At 36.3% G+C, this 23900-nt stretch overlaps 4 protein-coding genes and 1 pseudogene across 5 annotated transcripts; 1 reads left to right on the top strand and 4 right to left on the bottom strand.

The window, feature by feature from the left end:
• LOC104703934 (indole glucosinolate O-methyltransferase 4-like) lies at positions 7214-8829 on the bottom strand. Its single transcript, XM_010420025.2, has 4 exons — positions 8324-8829; positions 7916-8226; positions 7779-7843; positions 7214-7673 (listed from the first exon to the last, which is right to left on the bottom strand). Exons 1-4 carry the CDS (start codon positions 8776-8778, stop codon positions 7374-7376), a joined length of 1131 nt encoding a protein of 376 aa, XP_010418327.1. The 5' UTR covers positions 8779-8829; the 3' UTR covers positions 7214-7373.
• On the bottom strand, positions 9862-11104 carry LOC104703930. Its single transcript, XM_010420023.2, has one exon. The coding sequence runs from the start codon at positions 10816-10818 to the stop codon at positions 9922-9924; it is 897 nt and encodes a 298-aa protein (XP_010418325.2). The 5' UTR covers positions 10819-11104; the 3' UTR covers positions 9862-9921.
• Positions 13024-15473, top strand: LOC104703929 (RHOMBOID-like protein 2). Its single transcript, XM_010420022.2, has 4 exons — positions 13024-13718; positions 14274-14437; positions 14530-14693; positions 14925-15473. Exons 1-4 carry the CDS (start codon positions 13441-13443, stop codon positions 15273-15275), a joined length of 957 nt encoding a protein of 318 aa, XP_010418324.1. The 5' UTR covers positions 13024-13440; the 3' UTR covers positions 15276-15473.
• Positions 15549-18322, bottom strand: LOC104705199 (annotated as a pseudogene).
• On the bottom strand, positions 20430-23717 carry LOC104703928 (phosphatidylinositol glycan anchor biosynthesis class U protein-like). Of its 2 annotated transcripts, XM_010420020.2 has the most exons (14): positions 23500-23717; positions 23349-23396; positions 23201-23261; positions 23047-23079; positions 22700-22815; positions 22392-22526; positions 22233-22309; positions 21896-22152; positions 21656-21712; positions 21406-21574; positions 21233-21290; positions 21071-21156; positions 20921-20977; positions 20430-20767 (listed from the first exon to the last, which is right to left on the bottom strand). In XM_010420020.2, the coding sequence occupies exons 1-14, from the start codon at positions 23648-23650 to the stop codon at positions 20675-20677; spliced, it is 1398 nt and encodes a 465-aa protein (XP_010418322.1). In that variant the 5' UTR covers positions 23651-23717; the 3' UTR covers positions 20430-20674. The 2 variants fall into 2 exon arrangements, with proteins under 2 accessions (XP_010418322.1, XP_010418323.1); XM_010420021.2 differs by lacking the exons at positions 23349-23396; positions 23500-23717 and having other exon boundaries at positions 22700-22795; positions 23201-23258.

Here is a 23900-nt window from a genome sequence, read left to right as displayed (position 1 = left end):
TTGGTTGGGAGACGAAGCGCAATCTCAGAAGACGAGAGCCACACGCCTTCATCTACAGCAGCAATTGTGTCGATGACGCCAAGCTCCAAGGCGGCTTTGAAAACCATGGGGAAGGCGACAGTGTACAAGATCTTCTCCGCTTTCAAGCTCACTGTTTCTTCGTCAAATTGTTGTTCTTCTTTGATTAGACCCGGTTTAAGGGAAGTGGTTAAGGGATCTTGAAGATGGTTTGCCATTGTTGAAAAATTGAGAAAGATAGGTAGCAATGCTGCAAAGATATAGAGATGGTAAGAGAAAGCTGAACGTTATCGTTCACTCTTGCTGTCATTTTATAGGAGAAGCCTCGAAGCTGTCTGTGTCCACAAGATTATGCTGAGATATTTGTTTGCATGCGGATTAATAAAAGCATGCATAACCTAAATTTGTCTAAGAATATCAAACTAATGTCTAGATTTTGTTTCCATTGAGTCATTGACTAATATCCAATAATTATGACGTCAAAGACGTACGCTAACATATTTTAGGTACGAAAATGAAATGAGAAATTTCCTCGAATATAACTAAAAATCTTTTATTTAGCTTCGAACATGCTGAACAAGTCTTACAGCGCATATTATATCATAAATTAACAAAAACAAAATATTCCCATGTATCTATTTTTGAATAAGAATCGTTGTTTTACAATTCTTAGTTTGCAATATAAGAATAGTGTCCCAAACATTTTTAACGAACCCAAAAAATCATAAATCTTTTTGTATGGATGTTCTATTTTTTTATTTTTTATTTGGTTCACAGAAGGTCGTGTAACTCTGTCTTTTGCAAAGTAATATAAAGGAAAAGAACGAACAAGACTAATTTTTTTGTATTTGTCAAACAAAAATAATATAACTAAAACTCTTGGAATTATAATTTTCAATAGGAAAAGCCGTCGAATTATAATTTTCAACAGATAAAATAGTAGTGGAATTATAATTTTCAATAGAAAAAAGTCGTGAAATTATAATTTTCTACCAAGGTGTGCATGACTGAAGAGAAAGACAATTTGTGCATGACTGAAGAGAATGATAAGAAAAGGAAAAACATCAATAGAATAGAGAGACAAAAAGTATTTTGCTTTATATTGCATATTGCTTCGATGTATGCAAAGAGATGACAGAGGTTTGTTTAAATAGACTAAGCACACATTGTCGTTGTCCTATAGCTGGCAACCCTATCACTGTCACCTAGAGTTTGCAATAGTCCAAAACGATTGTACAAGGCAGGTGGAAGCTTCCTGAAACCTTCACTTTTGGCAGCTTGTACAGCACACACCATATTACCGTAGCTGACTGCAGATTGAACATTGGCATTGGGCTTTGCAGGTTTGTTGTTGGGCTTGATAACACTTGAGGCCTTGGTTGCAGACTCTGTTTTGCTGGGAAGCAAAGTGATCTTGCTTTTACCCCCCTTCAAACTTGAGGTGAGTGGAACACCAACTCCAAGTTTGTCTCTCAGTAAAGTGAACGCCTGTTTGGGTAAGGACTTGGTGAATATGTCAGCGATTTGGAGAGCTGCAGGGACGTGGCGAGTTTCAATGTAACCAAGAGCGACTCTTTTTCTGATGTAGTGCCAGTCGGTTTCAAAATGTTTGGTTCTGGCATGAAAGGTCGGATTGGTTGTCAAGTGAACTGCAGAGAGGTTATCACAGTGAAGAATTGCAGGACCTGTTTGAGACACATGAAGGTCTTTGAGAAGGGAAGAAATCCAAGTGAGTTCTGCAGCTGTTTCCGCCATTGCTCTGTATTCGGCCTCAGTCGAAGAGCGAGCAACGGTTTGTTGACGTTTTGCACTCCATGAGATGATGTTGGTGTTGAGAAACGTACAAAAACAAGTAGTAGACCTTCTTGTTTCTTTGCAGCCTGCCCAATCACTATCACTATACGCAAGCACTGGAGGAAAACTTGTTTTGTTGAGACGCAATCCAAACGTGGTTGTGCCTCTTATATATCTCAGTATCCTTTTGAGAAGACCAAGATCTGCCATTGTTGGTGTATGCATTCGTTGACACACAAAATTGACTGCAAATTGAATGTCTGGCCTTGTCAGGGTGAGATACTGTAATTTACCAGCAAGACTTCGAAAATACGAAGGTTCAGGGAAGAGTTCATCCCCTGTTTTATTTGCTGGCAGTTGCAGAGGCAGTGGTGTTGCCATAGGGTTACACGCAGCCATCCCTGCTTGATGTAAAATGTCTTCAGCATACTTGGTTTGGCTGAGAAACATCCCCTCTGAAGTGATCTGCACTTGAACTCCAAGAAAGTAATGCAAACATCCGAGATCCTTCATGGAAAACTGTTGTCCAAGAGTTTCAACAAGATGAGCTAAGAGTTCCTTATTACTTCCTGTTAGGATGATATCATCCACATATAAGAGAAGCACCAGAGTATCACCATTATGATAATAGACAAACAAGGATGGATCAGCCTTGCTACAAGTAAAACCATATTCAAGTAGAAAAGTACTGAATTTATCAAACCAGGCCCTTGGAGCTTGTTTGAGGCCATAGATAGCTTTGTCTAGCTTGCATACATGGGAAGGATGCTGTGGATCTTCAAAGCCAGGAGGCTGCTCCATATAGATGTCCTCATGAAGATCTCCAAGGAGAAATGCACTCTTGACATCAAGTTGAGTAATTGGCCAATCTTTTGTTGTAGCCACACTAAGAAATATCCTTATTGTTGCGGTTCGAACAACAGGACTAAATGTTTCAAGGAAATCCACACCTTCCTCTTGATGATACCCTTTGGCAACCAATCTGGCTTTAAATTTGTCAAGAGACCCATCTGCATTAAGCTTGATGCGAAACACCCATTTGCAACCAATGATGTTCATAGTTGGTAAAGGTGGTACCAAGTGCCATGTCCGACATGCTCGTTGATTAGACATCTCCTCACTCATTGCATTAGTCCACCGTGGGTCTTTCAAAGCCTCAACTACTGTTTTTGGCTCGCTAGGTTTGTGAGGGTTAGCCATGAGTAAGTACTTTGGGTTTGGCTTTCTGATCCCTTCTTTGCCTCTTGTTGCCATCGGATGAGCATTTGTAGGTTGAACTGATTGTTGAGTAGTCTCCTGATTGTCTTCGAGTTGTGCTNTATGGAGAAACACACTCTTGACATCAAGTTGAGTAATTGGCCAATCTTTTGCTGTAGCCACACTAAGAACTATCCTTATTGTTGCAGTTCGAAGAACAGGACTAAATGTTTCAAGGAAATCCACACCTTCCTCTTGATGATACCCTTTGGCAACCAATCTGGCTTTAAATTTGTCAAGAGACCCATCTGCATTAAGCTTGATGCGAAACACCCATTTGCAACCAATGATGTTCATAGTTGGTAAAGGTGGTACCAAGTGCCATGTCCGACATGCTCATTGATTAGACATCTCCTCACCCATTGCATTAGTCCACCGTGGGTCTTTCAAAGCCTCAGCTACTGTTTTTGGCTCGCTAGGTTTGTGAGGGTTAGCCATGAGTAAGTACTTTGGGTATGTCTTTCTGATCCCTTCTTTGCCTCTTGTTGCCATCGGATGAGCATTTGTAGGTTGAACTGATTGTTGAGTAGTCTCCTGATTGTCTTCGAGTTGTGCTTCTTCAGAGAAAACCTCAGAGACTTCTGCATTACTGTTATGCTCAGTGATCGATTCCTCTGTATCACTTGCAGAGGAACCCTCAGAAGTTTCTGTAATGTCGTTATACTCCGACTCCTCTATTGAGTTTGCATGCTCCATTTCTGCAACTGATGATAGAGGCTTTTGCAAGAAGATTGCCGAAGAATCAGATTGGGGAACAATCATAGTAGTCTGAGTAGCAGCTTTCCAGGCTTGTAACAATGCAGATGAGTAAGTGGGCAGCAGGTGATTATACTTACTCTGAAATGGGAAGAAGCTCTCATCAAAAATCACGTGACGACTAATATACACGTCCTGTTGGAGGATATAGGCACATATAGCCCTTGTAAGCTGCATTGTAGCCTAAAAACACATATTGCAATGAACATGGTTCAAACTTGTGAGCCGTATAAGGACGTAAACAAGGATAGCAGCCACTGCCAAACACTCTAAGCGACGTATAATCCGGTTTTTGTTGAAACAAGATTTCATAGGGTGATCGAAGACTGAGTGAAGCAGCTGGTAGCAGATTGCAGAGATAATTAGCTGTGAAGAAACTTTCAACCCAGAACTGAAGTGGGACATGACTATGAAACATCATTGATCGACTCAGTTCAATGAAATGTCGATGTTTGCGTTCTGCAACTCCATTTTGTTGTGGAGTGTGAGGACAGGAGATTTGATGTTTGATTCCACACTGACCAAGATGTTGCTTGAATTTGCCACTGATGAATTCACCCCCTCTATCACTTTGAAAATTTTTAATCTTCTTATCAAACTGATTTTCAACTTGTTTTCGAAACAACAGAAATATGTTGTAGAAATCAGACTTGAACTTGAGTGGGAAGAACCAGCTGAATCGAGAAAAATCATCAATAAATACCACATAGTACTTGAAACCTTGTACAGACTCAATGGGAGAAGGTCTCCAAAGATCACAGTGAATCTTAGCTAGTGGTTCAACTGAAATAGACTTTGAAACTGAAAACGGTAAATTTGAACTTTTCCCCATCTGGCAAGGTTCACAAATGGAGTTGATGTTGTTCTTATTGATTGAAATAGCCTTTCTGTTGTGAAGATGCTGGAGAACTCCCTGACTAGCATGACCTAAACGATGGTGCCAAATTAAGTCGTCAGTGGCCTTTTGTCTATTTGAGTAGAAGATCTTGTAGTCTTGATTCTCCAGCACATACAGCCCCTCATGTCTTGGTCCCTTTGCTAGAACCCTCATGGTTTGCAGATCCAGAATGTAGACCTTGAGAGAGTCAAAAAATACACCACATGGGTAATCGTCACACAGCTTAGATATAGATAATAGGGATTTCTTGACTGTTGGACCAACCAGAACATCATTAAGAGTCAAACTACCTATAGAAACTGGTAGACTAGTGGAGCCAACATGCGTAATTGGAAGATAATTTCCATCTGCTACCATGATAGAGTCAGTACCTTGATATGGTGTAGCATGTTGCAGAGCAGCTTCAGTTGTGGTAACATGAGATGTAGCACCAGAATCTGGAATCCAGTCTCGACCAGAGGAGTCTGAAACTTGTAAAGCAGCCAAAACTTGAGCCAAATTTTCACCTTGATAGTTGTTGTCAAAACGATTCCAACATTTAGCAGCCGTATGACCCACTTTGCAACATATCTACATGTTGGACGAGTTTTTGTAGCACCAGACTATTGATTTGAACTAGAACTGACAGCTTGCTTATGGAATCCACGTCCACGAGAAGAGTAGCCACCTCTTCCTCGGTTTGAACCAGATCTGTTGTTATAACCCCCACGACCTCTGTAGTTGTTGGTTTGGGATGCTTGAAACACTTCTTGAGTCTGAGCAGCAGGAGTATGGAACACCATTTGAGTAGCAACAGTATCATCATCATACGACTGCAGACGAGTATCAAAACCTTCAATCTCATACAACACTTCAGTAAACTTTGGTGTAGGAATCCGAGACATGGAGTTCTGAATAACCGCAGCAATAGGATCGTATTCTCGTCCAAGACCAAGCAGAAAACCACAAATTTTTATAGATTCCTCTACTAGTTTTCCAATAGAACTCAGTTGGTCACACACTGCTGTATATTCTCGCACATAAGCAGAAAAGGTTTTACCTTGTTTCCTGATAGCATGAAGCTTGCGTTTGAGCTCAAACTCTCGACTTATGGAGCTTCGGTTGTAGGTGTTAGCCAAGGAAGTCCAAACAGCCAGAGACGTGGCGAGATTGCAGACACCACCAAGTGCTTCTTCAGTCAGAGTACCATAGATCCAGGAGCGGACTAGTTGATCCGTACAGAACCAGGCTTCATAGGCTGGATTTTCAGTGGCTCGAACTGTGTCACCAACTGTTCTGTCAACGAACTTTGGCGGAGTTTGATAGCGGCCATTTATGAAACCAAGCAGTTTTTGACTGCTGAGAAGAGGCTCCACTTGAGTTTTCCAAAGACGGTAATTTGAATCATTGAGTTTTAGAGTTACATAACTTGCAACATGAACATTGGAAGGGACCGGATATGAATCTGGATATTCAGCCATTTTAACACCTGTTAAGGTTTTAATGCTCTGATACCATGATAAGAAAAAGAAAAAACAAGAATAGAACAGAGAGACAAAAAGTATTTTGCTTTATTGCATATTGCTTCGATGTATGCAAAGAGATGACAGAGGTTTGTTTAAATAGACTAAGCACACATTGTCGTTGGCCTATAGCTGGCAACCCTATCACTGTCACCTAGAGTTTGCAATAGTCCAAAACGATTGTACAAGGCAGGTGGGAGCTTCCTGAAACCTTCACTTTTGGCAGCTTGTACTGCACACACCATATTACTGTTGCTGACTGCAAATTGAATATTGGCATTGGGCTTTGCAGGTTTGTTGTTGGGCTTGATAACACTTGAGGCCTTGGTTGCAGACTCTGTTTTGCTGGGAAGCAAAGTGATCTTGCTTTTAGAGAAAGACAATGAAATTCCAGAATTGTCGTGGTAGAAAATTCAGCCACCAGTTGCAATTAAGTTGATGCGTCATTTTTAATAAGAATGGGGATCAGGATGTGCTGAGGAGCTCTTTACCTGTTCCTTATTGTTCTATTGCAAACACACAGAAATTAAAAAAGTCTGGGTATAAAACTCTAGGAATGTGGGCTTTATTATATGACGGAAATAATTAATAGATATAAGCTTTTGCTAGCGAGCATAAAGCTCTCTGGGGCTCGAATAGAGAGGGGAAAAGAGTTAAGATTTTATTAAAAAAAAAACTAACGTTATAAATCGCATGCAATTGCAAAATCATTTGGGATCATAGTGAATATAGAGTGAGGCTTGGTTTACAAGAAATGATTATTAATGGGTAGGGGTAAAACCCTCAAAGGCTTCCCATTTAAATCCATAAAATATAAATCGAGTATCTCCAATAGTAAGCTGTTATATTTCTACCACATAATGTTTTAGTAATATGTTTAATTTAAATACATGCGTAATCGTAGCGACCTAAATTAATTTTCGAGAAATGTCCTCATTACTCATATTGTCATTACACTCATATATATTAATATGATGAATCCACTTGGTAGAAACCTAATTACATGGGCTATATAGTCTATAGATGGGCTTGTAGATAAGAATTACATGAGCTTGTCATCATGTATGCTTTAACAATATAGCTAATATGTAGTGTCCACATTGAGGAGACTAGCTAAATCTTATTTTTACTTGGTAAAAATATCGTATCTATTTGTGTAATTCGATAACATAATATGAATAGGCAAGACAAATGACTTCACAACGAAGGAAACCTGACTGAAAGGCTAAACTCTCGAACTGCGGAAGAGACCTCTCCTTACCACCTGAGCAATGTGTTAACATCACGATGTCCACGGCTAACACAACGTTAGAGTAAGAGTCGTTGCTCTTTGGTGTTTTTGGGGTAATCATCTCAACTATTATCACTTTTCCTTTCTTGGGAAGACTTCTCCAGCAATTTTTCAGAATCTTTACACAGTCTTCATCATTCCAATCATGTAATATCCACTGAATATATAATTTGTATGTCCATTTTATATATGTATGAATGATATATATATATATATATATAAAAAGAATTCAATTAAATAGTATATATATAGAGGAACTTACTTTCATGAAGATGGCATCTCCTTTTGGAATTTCTGTAAACATATCTCCTGGGACATTCTCCACTCCTAGTATAACAATTCAAAGAGATATAGTTATCAAAACCTACGAGCACTTCAAAATACAACTTGTTATTATACCTGGATAAAGAGGAGCATGAACTAAAGCCGAGGCTAGATCGAAATTGATGCCTTTAATATGAGGATACTTGGAAGTGACTAGACTCATGTTGGTTCCATTTCCTCCTCCCACGTCCACCAAAGTATTCACATCTTCAAATCCTCTGTAAACTTCTAAAACCTTCTTCACGATCATTATGGAAGATTCCGACATTCCCTGGTTAAACATCTCAGAGAACCGTTCATCCGAACCTATGTATTCGAAAAGTTTCATGCCATGAGCAGAGCTGAATGCATCTTTTCCTTCTAATATCAAATCCTTAAGATGTGTCCTGTAAAAATTAATTAAACCATTTTTCATTAATGTTACGTACGTATGAATAGAAGAACGTATTGTTGGTTCATCGGTTCATTTATTAGTATACGTACATGGTTTTAAAACAGAGTTCGCTTTGGAGCAACATGAACAGAGGGGCGAAAGAACCGGAGCCATCTCCCTGGTTCAAGAAAAACTTGCAAACCGGTTCAGCTGCGTAGACCCTCTCCATCTTTTCACTTCTACCATTCTTTCCGGTTTCCACCATACGGTACTTCAAGATTGCGTGGCTCGCTAATAAAACCAGCATCCGGTCCAGCAATACCGGTGCCTCCGGATTAGTGGGCTTAGTTGGGAGACCGAGCACGATCTCGGAAGACGAGAGCCACACACCATCATCTACGGAAGCAATCATGTCAATGACGCCAAGCTCCAAAGCGGCTTTGAAAACCATGGCGAATGGCATGATGTATAAGATCGTCTCCGCTTGCAAGCTCACTTCGTCAAATTGTTGTGTCTCTTTGGTTAAACAAGTGGTTAAGTGATCTTGAAGATGGCCGTTTGCCATATTGTTTTTGTTGCTGGTGGAAAACTTGAGAAAGGTAGATAACAAAGGTATTAGACGGTAAGATAACGTTGGTTTCCATTTGTTTCGTGAGAATGTAATATATAGATTTTAGAATTTTTCATCTTGTTTAGACTTAGTTGGTGTTTACGACTTTTGACGGGTTGCTGTGATTTCGTCCACACTCCACACTCCACACTCAACAACTAAAAAATACATTCAGTAATGTATGGAAAAGTTAAGGTACGGAATTGAAACCAAAATTAATGAAGCAAGACTAGTAAGTGTTGTATGTGTTGATGAATGTTTGACTAACAAGTAACAACCTGGTTCAAACAACAAGAGAAACTTTAGCTTAGGTAACGTCCACTGACGAACCGGTTGCCGGTTTATATATAAACTGATTTGTTGCCGGTTTGTGGTTAAACCGTTCTCATTAATTTTTGCTGTTTGATATACCTTGGAACTGTTTAAATATAAACCGGTTGCTTGTCAATCTTTTTCTAATTATCATTGAAGCTTAATTCAGTAAATTCCTAACCAATATGGTATTTTTATATCAAACAAGCTAATATCTCGTCCCATGAAAAATTATTAAACCATCTTTGCTAGATCAAAATCCTTTTCTTTGATTTATGCCAAGTCATGGCTTTTTTCTTTGATTATATTATATTTGGTCTAGCAAAGATGGTTTGCCGTCGTTGTTGTTGACAAAAGTTGATAGCAAATATGTGGATAATTTCATGTTTACTGTAAAAATTATTTCATGAGAAGCCTTTAAATTAAGATTGTGACTTCCTGATCCGTAGAGAAATATATTAGTAGTATTAAAGAAGAAAAAAGAAGAAGGAAAAGACAAAAAGAACAAAGAAGATAGTAAAATGCAAAAGGTGAATCAAATAAATGGTAGTATTAATAGTAACGATCAAACCAAAATCTATCAAACTAAATGCAAAAACATGAGTTTTCGTAGTTAAAAGTAAAAATTGATTGTATAACTATTTTGATGTCATAGTATTAGTTTGGCTCAAAAATCTTGGCCACGAAATTGTAGATATCCTTCTATATATACTCGTTACTTTTTTTTTTGGTCAAACAATTCACTTTCATTAAATTAAAGAGTTTCAACCTCTAACAAAAGAGGAACTACATCCAAAACAAAAGAAACAAGGCAACAATTGCCAAAAAAAACACCATCAAAGGATGGTTAAACAAGAGATAGATAAGATACAAATCATAGGAAGAGAACATAAGAGACCAACAAACAAGTATAATCTCAACAGTTTCTTGATAGATCGCATCTATAATAACCATCAGTCGGGAGGAGGAACGTTGCAATACCAACAAGTCTTGATCATCCAAACCCCTCCAAAGAAGAGGGAATTTTGGGAAAGGAAACTGAAGTTCTGCCAAGGAAGTATCAAACCAAGAGCATCCAGTAAAGCAAACCTCTTTAGCTTGGAAGTCCTTACTGAAAACACAAGGAGAAGGAAACAAAACCTCCAAAGACACTAACGTTAAACAATCAACAAATGCTGAACGAGAACAGTCTTGAACAACAATCCCCGCTTCTACTTCAAGCAGAACAGTTAACACAATGCTCCCGGTAACACTACCACTAAACACAAGTGAAGTATAGGGGAGGAATAAAGGCTCTAGAAAGGAGAGATGAGGGCTACAAAAGCCCCGATGAACTGGTCGGTTGTTTAGATTCAAAGAACTTTGTCCAAGTTGCCACAAGACAAGTTTTAACAAAGCCAAATCGAGATAGAATCCGCATACTGCGGTAAATGATCGCATCAAAGCGATAAGGTTGCTGCAAGAGAGCACTAAAGTAGACACAACAGTATCTAAGCCCATAACTTCATCCAAATTCCACAAAACCAGAGCCACAAACTCAACCAACATCCAATACCTTCCCGTCTCAGAAGAGCATATCTGAGGGAACATCTGGTGAGGTAAGGTGAGGGCGTCAGCCGGCGACAGTGTGGAGGAGAGAGGGACGATGAACAAGTCACACGCTCTGAAGGAAGAGGGACTCATCGGCTGGGCAAGAGATTCGCCAAAGGAGAAGCAGATCTGAGGATCCAGTGGATCTGGTGGTTCCGGTTAAGTCACCGGAAAAGGAGATCCACCCGAGAGGGATTTCTCCTTAGCAAAGGTGAACAGATCAGAAAAGAAGATTCCCTGAGAAACGTCGCTGCTGGAAGAAGCTCATCTTGTAGAAGGAAACGGCTCCTTGGGTTTCGTGCCTGAGAGACAACACTATACTCGTTACTTTAAAAATAGCTTTGTGGTGTTGGATGATGGTTAATAATGTCAATGGTGTGTATCCTTAAAGAAAAAAGATGGCTAGCTACACCAAGTATTGATGAATACATGGTCACACATATTAAGTATACTATTGTATACTCAACTACACAAAGTATATGTATTACATGACCACATGCATGAACTATATGATGTTATGCTGTCAACATCATAGACATATAATTCAGTATACCGGTCAATTGACTCCGGTGAAGACCGACGTTGATTCCAGCGTTAACCAACACTTAAAGAAAATCTAAATTAATAAAAATTACTATAATAAATTATTTATGGGTTTTCATGATTAAAAGAAATTTTCTATTCAATATCCAAATATTTTTTATATATCTCTAATATATTCATTCTTATGATTAATTACTTTTTATTTTTCAAGCTAAAGTAAATAGTTAAATAAAAATCATTTATAATTATTTTCAAGATAAAAAAAATCATTTATAATAATCTTCAAGATATAAAATCATTTATAATGATTTTCAAGATATAAAACAATTTATAATTATTTTCAAGATTTATATATATATATATAAATCTTTTATAATCAGATTATTTAATTACTACAAAATCAATAAAATCAAATTCAACTACTTTCATTAGAAAATAATATGCAAAATATTGAGTATATGACTCTTTACTCTAAATTTTGCATGGTAAATGTTATAAAAAATTTTATACACTCTTTACTTTAAAATTTACATACTCAAAATAACATATAAATAACAAAAAATTAACAATATTTACTTTTAACAGATGAACATTTTCAATTTTATCCTCTTTTACATAATTACAATATGTTAAATTAATGTTTAGAATTTTTTTAAGGTTTGAGTTCTCTATATTACATTTAGGATATATTTAGATAATAGATTCAAAATATCTTTAGATATTGAATTAACATATAAACAACAACCAAAAAAATTCACAATATTTACTTTTAACATATGAACATTTTCATTTTTACCCTTTTTTACACAATGACAATATGTTAAATTAATTTTTAGAATTTTTTTAAGGTTTGGGTTCACTATTTTACATTTAAGATATATTTAGGAAATATATAAAAAATATTTAGATATTGAATAGAACATTTTTTAATTAATAAAAACCATAAATGATTTAATATAATAATTTCTTATTTTTAATTTTTAATTTTAGAAATTTTTTTTGGTCAACGCTAGAGTCAACACCGGAATTAATCAATCAGTGTACCATATTGTATATCTATGGTGTTGAACACATGACGTCATATAGTTCATGCATGTGACCATGTAATACATATATTTCGTGTAGTTGAGTATACAATAATATAGTTGGTATATATGACCATGTATTTACCTATACTTTGTGTAAGTAGTCATCTTTTTTCCTATGCTTAATGAAACCGCGTGGACCTTACAAATTTATTTCTTGGATCGTAATTTGAAAATATCCATATATGGTCCTACTTTAAAATGCATGGACGCAACAAACATGCCTGATTATTAATTTTTACTTTGTCTAATGAGACGGTCACAAAACCAAAGCGCACATGAATTTGTACAAGATATCTACTTCATGGGGATCCCTATACATATCGTCGTTTTATTCAGGACAACATGTTTATGATATTGATCGTTAATAATAAAAACTTACAAAGAGACTAGACAAAATTTTCTTATGAGCATTTTACAAATTCACAGTTCTACAACACGCGTTTACGTTTCTTGAACAATTTTTTTTTTAAAAATAAAAAATAAAAAATTGTATTTTAGCAAAATAATTAGGTATTAAGATGTTCAAATTTAATAACATGAGATATTTTTTTAGGAAAACTCCCAGTAAATAAATAATAGAACCCTTCGAAATTTCAGAATTGTATACAGTATATAGTACAATCGCAGGTGTTGAGTTGTTTTATTATACTCAAAATAGAAACTTGCAAAACCTAAGGAGAAGAGAGGAGCTGGCACCACCGCCTAACTCGCCATTGACACACCACCAAAGCTCTGTTTTAATTACTTTATTTTCTCTACACACATCGATAAAGATAGATAGACACACACAGACCTAATAAAGTCTTTATTTAATTGCACTCACTTTTTAACATCAATTCAACGGTTCAAAAATCGTAAAAGAAAAACGTTTTTGTTTGTGTGTTTCTTTGAAGGTTACAACTTTAACCCTAATTACTGATACTCTGTCTCAATCTTCTTCTTCTTCCTTCTAATTCATCATCTTCTTCCTCTCTTTCTTCTAAGCTACTTCTCCTGAATTTCGTATTTGATCCGTTTAATCCAAGTTTCGATATTTTTTTATATAACACCTGAGATTTTGTGATAAGAGGAAACAGAGTAAATAATGGCGAACAGAGATGTGGAGAGAGGAGGGAAGAGAAACAGAGGAGCTAATAACAACAACTATTTCTACGATGAGTCTTCCGGCGAAACTCATTGGACTTCGTGGCTCATTCCGGCGATTGTAGTGGCGAATCTCGCCGTCTTCGTCGCTGTGATGTTTGTTAATGATTGTCCTAAGAAAATCACAGGCGCTAACAAAGAGTGTGTTGCTAAGTTCCTCAGAAGGTTCTCGTTTCAGCCACTTAAAGAGAATCCTCTCTTTGGTCCATCTTCTTCAACGTAAGTTTACTTTAAAAAGCTCCAGATTCAGAGTTTCTATCTTCTGGGTATCTCAAAAGTCTCAATTTTTTTTTTTTCTTTTTGGTTTCTAATTCGCAATTGGGTTTGATCTCTCTAATTGAGCTCAAAGTTTTCGTTTTTAATTCAGTAATTGTGGTTGAAGCTTGAGATTCTTGAATTTGTGAATCTGATTTACTTTCTGGGTACCCCCAAAAGTCTCAATTTTTTTGTTTTTAAAGTTGTAGTTGAATTGATCTCTAGCGTTTGTAATGGCTGGACAATGAGCTCGAGCTTGTGGGGTTTCCCAAAGTTTCCATTTTTCCATTCGTAATTATGCATTTAGTCTTCTGGCTAGAATTTGTCGGTTGATATGTATCCCAATTGAAGACTTCTCTGATTTAGATTTGGACTAAGCAACTTATATGATTTGTGAACTTTGATTGTCAATTGTTCTGTGAATGTCTCTAGTGATGGTTAATTTGTTGTTCCTTGTTTAACTTTTGTTTTTTGTTTGCTTGGTGCTTGATTTGGTTTTACTCTGGATTCTTGTTTTAGATTGGAGAAAATGGGAGCATTGGAATGGAGGAAAGTGGTACATGAACATCAAGGATGGAGACTTCTCACTTGTATGTGGCTTCACGCTGGCATCATTCATCTTCTTACCAATATGTTGAGTTTGATCTTCATCGGTATCCGCCTTGAGCAGCAATTTGGCTTCAGTGAGTCTTTTTGCCTTTGCCTATGAAAGTGATAGATAAATTTTGTGATCACCAACTGAAACATTTTTTATCTTTATCACGGCCGTGTGTAGTAAGAGTTGGGCTTATCTACTTAGTATCGGGTCTCGGTGGAAGCATACTTTCATCGCTTTTCCTTCAAGAAAGTATCTCTGTTGGTGCCTCGGGTGCGCTCTTTGGACTTCTTGGAGCAATGTTATCTGAACTGCTCACCAATTGGATAATCTATGCTAACAAGGTACTTATGTCCCCCTTGCACTAAACCAGCCTTTACCGGAAATTATGCATTTTCTACATATAAGACTAGGCGATTCGGTTTTGTTGGTTTTGAAGCTTTTGAGTCGGTTCTTTAGATTCTAAAAAAGCAATCTAAAGTCTAAACACATTTTTGTTCAGTTTTGGTTTTGGTCTAAGCATATAGGTTCATGTTTGGTTTATATATGCCCTCTCTAACAGTTTGTATTTGCAGGCAGCTGCTCTGATCACTCTTCTATTCATCATTGCAATCAATTTAGCACTAGGAATGCTTCCTCGGGTTGACAATTTCGCACACATTGGAGGGTTTTTAACCGGATTCTGCCTCGGGTTTGTCCTCCTTGTCCGACCACAGTACGGCTGGGAAGCTTCCCGCACCAACACTGCGCGAAACAAACGCAAGTATAGCATGTACCAGTACGTGCTGTTCGTAGTTGCAGCGGTTGTACTTGTGGTTGGGTTAACTGTTGGATTAGTGATGCTGTTCAAAGGAGAGAATGGGAACAAACATTGCAAATGGTGTCATTACCTCAGCTGTTTCCCAACTTCTAAATGGACCTGCTAATCATCATCATGGCCATCATCATAATCATATACAGTATAAGCTTTTATATGTGATCTTGTTAACATTTAATTTCTATGATCTCTCTAGCCTTTGATTACTTTATATATGTACATTACAAAATTCGTCTTGTGTAAAAAAAAAAGGGATAGAAACAAAAGAGTGTATTATTATTACATTTGAAAACCATACTTCTCAAAACTGTCTTAAGTACATAAATAGTATTATTGGATTGAAGGCATTTTATCTCAACCAATGTTTCATTATAGAGATTGATTTGCTAAAGTTTGATTAACAATTTTATTACAGGGAAAACATGAGCTTAAATTGGAAATAAATTCCTTTAATTTGGTTGATAGTAAACACAATTTGTATTATGCATCTTAGGTCTTGTATATTGTTCTTCCTTTGCTTCAAACTAACTTTTCTCTAGATCTCTTTCTTCTTGAGTTTAACATGATAGCCATTTGGAAATTGCAATCCAGGAGTTCGACGTATATTTCCTCCACTGATCTCCTCCCATCTGATGATATCCAAGAAACAAACTTACAAATATCAGTAAGCATAACTCTCTCTCAAATCGCAAAAAAGAGTAGTAGCCCTGTTGAACCTGTATTTTGTGACCAAGCTATGAAGGAAAACTGCCATTTGGAGTTTGCTGAAGTCAGTTCCGATACAGAATCTCATTCCACCACCAAACGCCATGAATGTCTTTGATGCATTTGTATATTTTGATCCCTGTAATATTTCACCACTCTGATTTAGTTTTTGTTTTGAAAACTTTTTAAGGTTACTTAGAGTACAAGTCATATATATATGTATGTAGAAGAATTTGGTGAACTCACTTCCCATCTAGATGGATTGAAGACAAGAGGATCTTCATAGATTTCTGGATTCAAATGTATAGCTGGAGGACAAACCATCACTGTCCAACCAGCTGGAATTAGATAACCTGCAACCATTTTTTACAAAGTGATTAATTTGTATATAGAGCAAATGAATTCAATCTAAGTGTTTTGTGTTGTTGCTTTGTTGATCATACCTTCATATTGGGTATCTACCAAGGCTTTTCTGAAGATTGCAGGAGCTAAATTCGCTAGTCTCGCTGTTTCATTAATGAACTGCATTAAGTATAACATTTAGTTAGATAAGAAAACGTATTATAACCTACCTTAGAGGAGATTGACACACTTAATGAATCTACCTGAAATGTGTAGGTCATTGATTTGTATTCTTTCCATGTAAGTCCAGAGTCAGCATCTTCACGGTTTCTCAGAATTGCCTCATGCTCTTCCTGATTGAGATTAATAGCTTTTTAACTTCTTGGTAATTACATCAGCTTATTTTAGAGGAATATGTTTTTCATTTTACTGACCGTTAGACGTTTTAAAATTGAAGGGTCGTCTGAGAGGAACTTGATTGCTAAAGTTAATGAAAAAGATGTTTTCTCGAAGCTGGCAAAAACCAACACAAACATCAAGTCTAGTGCAATTTCTTCTGTCAGAGGTGTCCCTTCTTTATTAAGCTCTTCAATGACATAATCGAAGAAATCACTTGGATTCTCCTATCTCTCCTGAAGCATATCCCTCAACATTTTCATTGCCCTTTCCCTACCCTGAACCAGCCACCAAATTTTAAGCATGATTACTATGAATTGTTTTACAAGAATATGAAACACTATGAATTGTGGCTAATTAAGTATAATAACCTTTAGGCACTTGTGATAAGCTGTCCTGGGGATGTTAATAGGGAAGGAGATCAAACCATCAATAAACGCGGCAAAGCATTCCTTTAGATTCTCTGAGGACTTGCCTGGACTATGGCCCATCAACTTCTTCGTGGTGAGATCCAATATCAACTAACAGAAAAGCAACTTAATTAGGAAAGTTCGATACAGAGAAAAGTGGAAATTATGTTACTTGGAACTTACGCTTGCCGTTGAATCTTTCAGCTCAATTGAGTTTTGAGTTGACCAGAGCTCTAACTTCTTACAAACATTTTGCTCAATTTCAGGAAGCATCTTCTTGCGACTTTCATGGCCAAATAGACTCAAGATCATGTGCTTGAGGTACTTATATAGGAACCCATGTAATGTTGCCAGAGTCTGCTTTCCAAAGATTTCAATGAAAGTGTCAGGATACCAATTCTTGAAACATTGACCTTCTTGGTTGAGCACAAAATAACTAAAATCAGGGTCTGTTGCTACAATAACTGGTATTCCCACAAGACTGGTCTTGAATATTGGCCCCTACCTGCATGCAAGTCACGAAATGTGTAAGGATTTCACTTTAGTTTTCATATACAACTCTGCAAGAAAGAAGTAAATGTACTCACTTTATAACTCTCTCTTTGATAAAAGGTTGGATGTCTGAATTTGTGTAAGGTTTGAAGAAAGAAATCGTCTCACCAAGAAGTGGTAAGCCCATAGAACCTGGTGGAAGCTTCCCTCTGCATTTGGGATTCCTCCATTTGTAGACCCAAGTTGTGACGCTTGTCACAAGTAGAAAAACTATGAAAATATCTTTAAAGGGAAGATACGCTAAATTGTTGCATGTTACGACAACCTTATGATGACTCCTTATATAGAGACTAAAGGAGGCAAGTCCTTACATGTATCTTACTGCATATAACACGGGACCTTTGAATTTTATTTTTTGGTCAAACACACGTTAACTAAAAATATCACACCATAATTGGTAATGGTAGCCCAAATAGGGAAAGAGTTGACAAATGCAATTTCAAAAAATAATAATCAAGATGCCTATTACAAACTAAATGAGTAAATTCTCATACCTAATACAAACTTTAATCTGAGTTATAATCCAATTCTAAGATATTTGTATTTGTTGATCCCACCCAAAGGTTCACACCGGAGATATTTGTTTGTTACGTGGGTGATTTTGGATATGCTTGTTTAGAAAAAATAATAAATAATAACTTAAGTAGTTAAAACACGTTTTCGATCTGTGAGTATAAAAGTATCTCCATTGGAGTTTCAACTAGAGGAATGATACTTGGGTTCACTCTCCCTTACCGATGGACTCCTTCATTCTTCTCTTTTGTTTTACCCAATGAATAAAATGCTATGTCATATTTCTTCGGTTTCATAAAAAGTATTATTTTTACATAATTTATTTTTAAAAAGTTAAATTATACTCCCTTGTTTCAAAATGTAGGATGTTTTGAGTGAAAAGACACAAATTAAGAATTGACTACTTCAAAAAGTTCAACCAATTAATCATAAACAAGACTGCATAATATAAATAATAATCAAATATTATATTAATCTAAAAGTTGCATAGAAAATTGAAAACATGTTATATTTTGAAACAAAAATAAATCTCTAAAACATCCTATATTATGAAACGGAGGAAATATATGTTTGCCTCTATTTTATAAGTTATGTTCAATAAAAATAAGTTTTGGATTAAGAGATAAATTAAAAAATTTAGTGTAAAAACACATAGGAATTGTAAACCCTAGGTATTGTATATGGTATTAACCTGTGGAGAACCAAAAAAGTCTCCGCCTGTAGAGAGAGAGGGAAAGCGACAAAAAAATTTCACTGGAAAGAATGGCGGAGGAAACCCCACGAGCGAAGGAGACACTCGTGGAAGATGGGAAGGCTGGGCCTTTGAGATCTAGAGGTTATGCAGAGAGCATAGAGCATCCGAACCGATAGGTGTTCAATGTAGCACACAGCGCACGCATGTGAAGTAGAGGTCGGTGCACGATAGCAAATCCCTCAGGCCGCAGCGCACAGTAGAAAAACCCACATAGGTCACACTTCGGTCACAATTCGGTCATCTTAGCAAAACCTTATATTGTCTACTTGGATATAAAATCTTAGTTTTTGAAATTTTGACCGTATTTTTTATTTTTTCCAATACAAATTAGTTTTGATTTGAATGGATTTTTTTAGTTTCCTAGATTTTTTTTATATTTGATCTGTCACATTTTTTTATTTTTAATTAATTATGTTTATTTAATTAATTAAATAATCTTAATTAAATTTTCTAATGGCAATTGAATGTAATTTTTACATATTTTAAGATTAGTTTTATATATGTACTTCCCAATTAATATAGTAGAATATATAATCACTCAAGTTTTTCGATTTGTGAGAATTATAAAATAACTCAAGCAACTAAGTTTGAACTTTTACAACAAAACTATAAACTTAGTTTTTGTTGACCGGATGTATGATAATGATAAATATTAATATATATCTCGATAATCAATATAATTTTTTGGTTTGGAATTTTATTTTGAAACCAGTACATATATGAATAAATTAACAAAAGATTATATAATCTCGACATTATTCATTTATAGAAGTTTTATTGTATCTTTTTTTTCCTCTATTCTTTTGCTTCGGTAGAAAATGTTGCTATTAGTAGGTGTGGGGATAAAACTGCAAACAGAAAGAAAAAGAAAAAAACCGAATTGAACTTAATCGAAATAGTTGAACCGAATCGAAATTTATTTCTGAACCATGTGCCTTCATTGTTCTAAATTTCTAATATCCGAATAATTGAAATCAAACCGAAACCGGTTTTGTGTAATCAAACTGAACTCAACCAAGTAAACCGTGTGGCTTCATTATTCTAATATCCGAATAATTGAAATCAGACCGAAACCGGTTTTTGTGTAATCAAACTGAACTCAAACCAAGTAAACCAAAGTCCTTATAATTACTAATTTATATTTCAAAATTTTAAGTATATCAAAACAACATGAATAACTAAAATTAGGCAAACCGAACCAAAACCAATTCTGAAGTAGAAATGGTTTTATATGATTTTTGTTTTTATAAATCGTATAAAACCCCCAAAAAAAACTTCAAAAAAAACTAGTGAAACCAAACCTTAAACCCGAAAGCCCATCCCTAACTGTTGCATTGTTGTCATTTTAAAAATCAATAAATGCATACCAAATAGTAAACCGAATTGCATACCCTAACAAAAATGGTCGTCTGAGTATAGTTTCAATTTTTATGAAACTAAACTGGATTACAAACAGTTCCGTATGGTTTTAATTTATGTGAAACCGAAGAAATCAAACCGAAAACCAAACAATAAACCTGATTGTCCACCTCCACCCCTACTTTTCTCAGCGACCCCTCTAAAATTACATTTTTTTCTTCCGTAAGACACATTTTACAAATGAATGGTGCCTATTAATTTATTCAGACCGACACTTCTCAGACTTTTGTCTCGGTACAAAGTGCAAATTAATTGTTACTTTAAGCGCAAGGCACTGGAGATTAGTCATTTATATGATGTTCTCAAACAAAGAAAAGCAGCGACTCACAACAATCACATGAGGCCAACGTTAAGCGAAAGACCAAAAACTCTTCTCTTTACGTGTAATAGAAAAGTGGCTCAATGACCTCTAATGGCTTAGCTCTTGACTTCTCCATGGTTCGAGCTAGATCTTCTCAGCGCCCTGTCATGGTTTAGCATTGCGCTTACGCTCTCAACCACAAAAACGATCTGTAAAACCCCACAGAAACCCATAAGCTACATCATTTATATTAAAAAAAAATCTGATAATCTCATTATCTACTGGTTGCTATCTAATTGTGCACTCCATGAATCTAAACTCAAATTACTGAACAGAATAATGGATTTAGGCTTATATTTTACCTGAAAACACGCATAGCCAATAGCGTTTCCGAAGTAGAAATTTGCGTTTCCTGTACCCTGTAATGAAAAAACCAAAAGTAATTATGATCATTGGAACATTTTGTTGCAACTGATGTGAAGAGTTGGGCTATAGATTTGAGTTGAGCTTACCCGCCATATCCAGAGATTGTGCATCACTGGGCTGAGGAGAGAAATCCCAAGATATCCACAGAAGAGGAAAAACGAGAACTTCATATCTATGCAAAACAAAAGACAGAGTTTATATGCCAAGGCTAAACAATGCAAAGTGGAATATGAAGTATTTGCTTTTACCTACTAACTCATTGACAAACAATGCCCATAAGCTCAAGTATAAAGCAGAATCTCCAACCTAGGAGGTTCAGTCAAATGATTTAACTCACTCATTGTTAACATTCTTTAGTACAATTCCTCCAAAAAGAGACCAAAAACATAATATCTAGTTAACAGTGAAATCAAGTACTTACTGAAGGGTAAGATTTAAGAATCGAGGAGATCGCTAAGTATACGAAAGCCAGGAAGCAGGGCCGATGTTTCAAACGTATGACTAAGGGGAGTAACATAAACAGAACATTTACGTGGAAAACTATCAGGAAAAAGTTTCTGAAGAAGTCGAAGACTTCTGCAAAGAAGTACCTGAAAGTGAGATTTAAAACGAATAATGTATTAGAAGGGATTTTTTATCCACCACTGATGATATGGCTTTATGATACTTACCAAAAGACTCCAATATTTGGTGAAAGATCTTCAATACTGAGAATGAAGCCATACGTCCTATAACAGGAGGCAAAGATACACAAACGTCAAAATGCTTAACGATTATGTTGCAAGTTCTTGAATAATAATCATATAAATTGGTATCTAACTTATAGAGAATACTTTTCTTTGTTCTATATATGGCTAACAGAAACTAATCATATAGCGCGGTATGAATTAAATTTCAATGTTAGGGGGTACCTCTTGAACATTTCCTCAAGCCCACCATATTTATTCAGTGATAAGGCGCATAAAACCAGTACATAAAGCGACCACAGAAGTACCCAGAACAAGAAGTGCGCAACTGTTTTCCATAAGAACGGAAGGTGCGTAGTTTGTTTCGACTTGGCTTGCTTAGAAACAGTAGAGGTTGAACTCTTCTCATTTTCTACACTTCTGGTCTGAAGGAACAATTTTATAGGAGGAGCATCCAAACCATATCTCAATATAATAATTATCTGTGCCAAATACACAAGAGCAATTATAATCTGTTTAATTTGAGAACCGTGAAATAAATAAAACAAGAAATGATACATACTGGTATTGCAAGAGTGGCAGGGTAAAGAGATAAATGTGTGGCCATGACGAAGCCAAATGCAGCCAGAGGAACTCGTCCTGCATAGGTAGAAAACATCGGTTATAGAATGTCAAGAAACGATTGAAAAATATCAATATGCAAATATCATCATCTTCTTACGAGTAACTGCTCCAAAAAGCGCCAGTATGACGGCCAGGTTTTCAATTGGAGAAGTTGATAAACCCACACAAGAAACTATCGTAAATGGATTCCAAAAATACACAAGAGCAGCAATATCACCACAAGGTAGGATCACTGAGAAGACAACGAAAAAGGGAGAGATCAATCTTCGTCTTCAAGTAAATAGTTACAGTTGAAAAAAAAAAAAGAGAATTACTCTCTACTCCAGTCTCAATGCGCAGAAAGAAACTAAGACTGTAAAAAATAAGATAGATGATACATTGAATTCAAAAATGACTTAACTTTACCTTTATCCATAAAAAAGCCAAGTAGCCTCGCATTCAATCCATAAGCCATCTGGAGTTTCTGACCAATACCTCGAAGAAGCATTGCACTTAATATATCTGCAATAACAAAGACCAAGCTGTACCCCAAGAGAATGTTGGTATCAAACTCATGCCTATGAAGCTCTTGATGAATTGTAAAACATTGAAAGATCATCTCTTTTCCATATTCACATCGCTTGGCCTCATAGAGAAATAGCTTACCAAGATCTATACTCACAATCTATCCTACCTAAGATTTTAAACTACTTCAAATCTGAGAATCAAGAAACAACATGTGATCACAGAATTGTAGGGACATCGAAAAGTACCTGCACAGGAGATGACTTGGTTGCCCTTTAATCCTGCAAAAACCCAAACTTGTTATCCAATTAACCTCGAAAGGAACAAAAAATCATGTCTTGATATGGTTCAAGTTCAACAAATCACAAAACCTAATAATCGAAAATCGATTACAGTCACTACCTCTGAACCGTGAGAGGTCCAAGAACCGAGAGCAGCAATGGTGAGCCATGATACATTGATCCTGCTCATACCACAAGTAAAAAAATCTCAGCTTCCAATAGATTTTAGAATCCAAAACTACAGAGGATCAAAATCTTAAAAGATAGACCTGCGTATGGTGACATCGACGCCTGCTTCAACCAATAACCTTCAGCAACTGAAAATTTCACACACAAAAGGAAGAAATGTGAGCTGAATTCGAAATCTTAGAGAGATAATGAGGAATGAGTCAGAGAGAGAGAGAGAGAGAGAGTTAATACGGCGGCGAATGCTGGTGAGAGGAGTAGAGACCTCCGGACGTGAAGAGAGATTGAGATTTCCCGGGAAGGAGATCAAGATTAATCGGAAAACTACGGAAGCTGAGGCCCAAATCCAGAATCGGCATGGCTTCTTATTCTGCTCCTCCGCCATTTCTCTCCGTCGTCTTTTCTTTCTTCTTCACTCTCTCTCTCTCTCTCCGGCGAGTGAAGAGAACGACTCAGACCAAAACGACGGCGTATCGTTTTTTAGGCTTTAGGGAAGGGTCACCAATCTGGTTAACTGTTTGATTCCGGTTCGATCGGTTTTATGATTCGGTCTGATTTTGGTTAGCTTAATGTATTTCTTCTATTTCTGTTCTGTTTTTTCATTTTTTTTTTCAAAACATTTTTTCAATCTATTA

Source organism: Camelina sativa, chromosome 7 (genome assembly GCF_000633955.1).
Source record: "Camelina sativa cultivar DH55 chromosome 7, Cs, whole genome shotgun sequence".
Taxonomy (NCBI): Eukaryota; Viridiplantae; Streptophyta; class Magnoliopsida; order Brassicales; family Brassicaceae; genus Camelina; species Camelina sativa.
This window is presented reverse-complemented; position numbering and strand designations above follow the sequence as displayed.

Excerpts from the sequence above, each read along its gene's own strand:
- LOC104703928 (XM_010420020.2), bottom strand. The coding sequence starts at position 23,650 with ATGGCGGAGGAGCAGAATAAGAAGCCATGCCGATTCTGGATTTGGGCC. Across the intron at positions 22,527-22,699 it reads TGGCTTTTTTATGGATAAAG|TGATCCTACCTTGTGGTGAT; the intron begins GTAAAGTTAAGT and ends TTGTCTTCTCAG. Across the intron at positions 21,157-21,232 it reads GTTTGTCAATGAGTTAGTAG|ATATGAAGTTCTCGTTTTTC; the intron begins GTAAAAGCAAAT and ends TGTTTTGCATAG.
- LOC104703930 (XM_010420023.2), bottom strand. The coding sequence starts at position 10,818 with ATGAGTCCCTCTTCCTTCAGAGCGTGTGACTTGTTCATCGTCCCTCTC.
- LOC104703934 (XM_010420025.2), bottom strand. The coding sequence starts at position 8,778 with ATGGCAAACGGCCATCTTCAAGATCACTTAACCACTTGTTTAACCAAA. Across the intron at positions 7,844-7,915 it reads TCATGCTCCTCTTTATCCAG|GAGTGGAGAATGTCCCAGGA; the intron begins GTATAATAACAA and ends TTGTTATACTAG. Across the intron at positions 7,674-7,778 it reads GAGATGCCATCTTCATGAAA|TGGATATTACATGATTGGAA; the intron begins GTAAGTTCCTCT and ends TTATATATTCAG.
- LOC104703929 (XM_010420022.2), top strand. The coding sequence starts at position 13,441 with ATGGCGAACAGAGATGTGGAGAGAGGAGGGAAGAGAAACAGAGGAGCT. Across the intron at positions 14,438-14,529 it reads TGAGCAGCAATTTGGCTTCA|TAAGAGTTGGGCTTATCTAC; the intron begins GTGAGTCTTTTT and ends GGCCGTGTGTAG. Across the intron at positions 14,694-14,924 it reads GGATAATCTATGCTAACAAG|GCAGCTGCTCTGATCACTCT; the intron begins GTACTTATGTCC and ends TTGTATTTGCAG.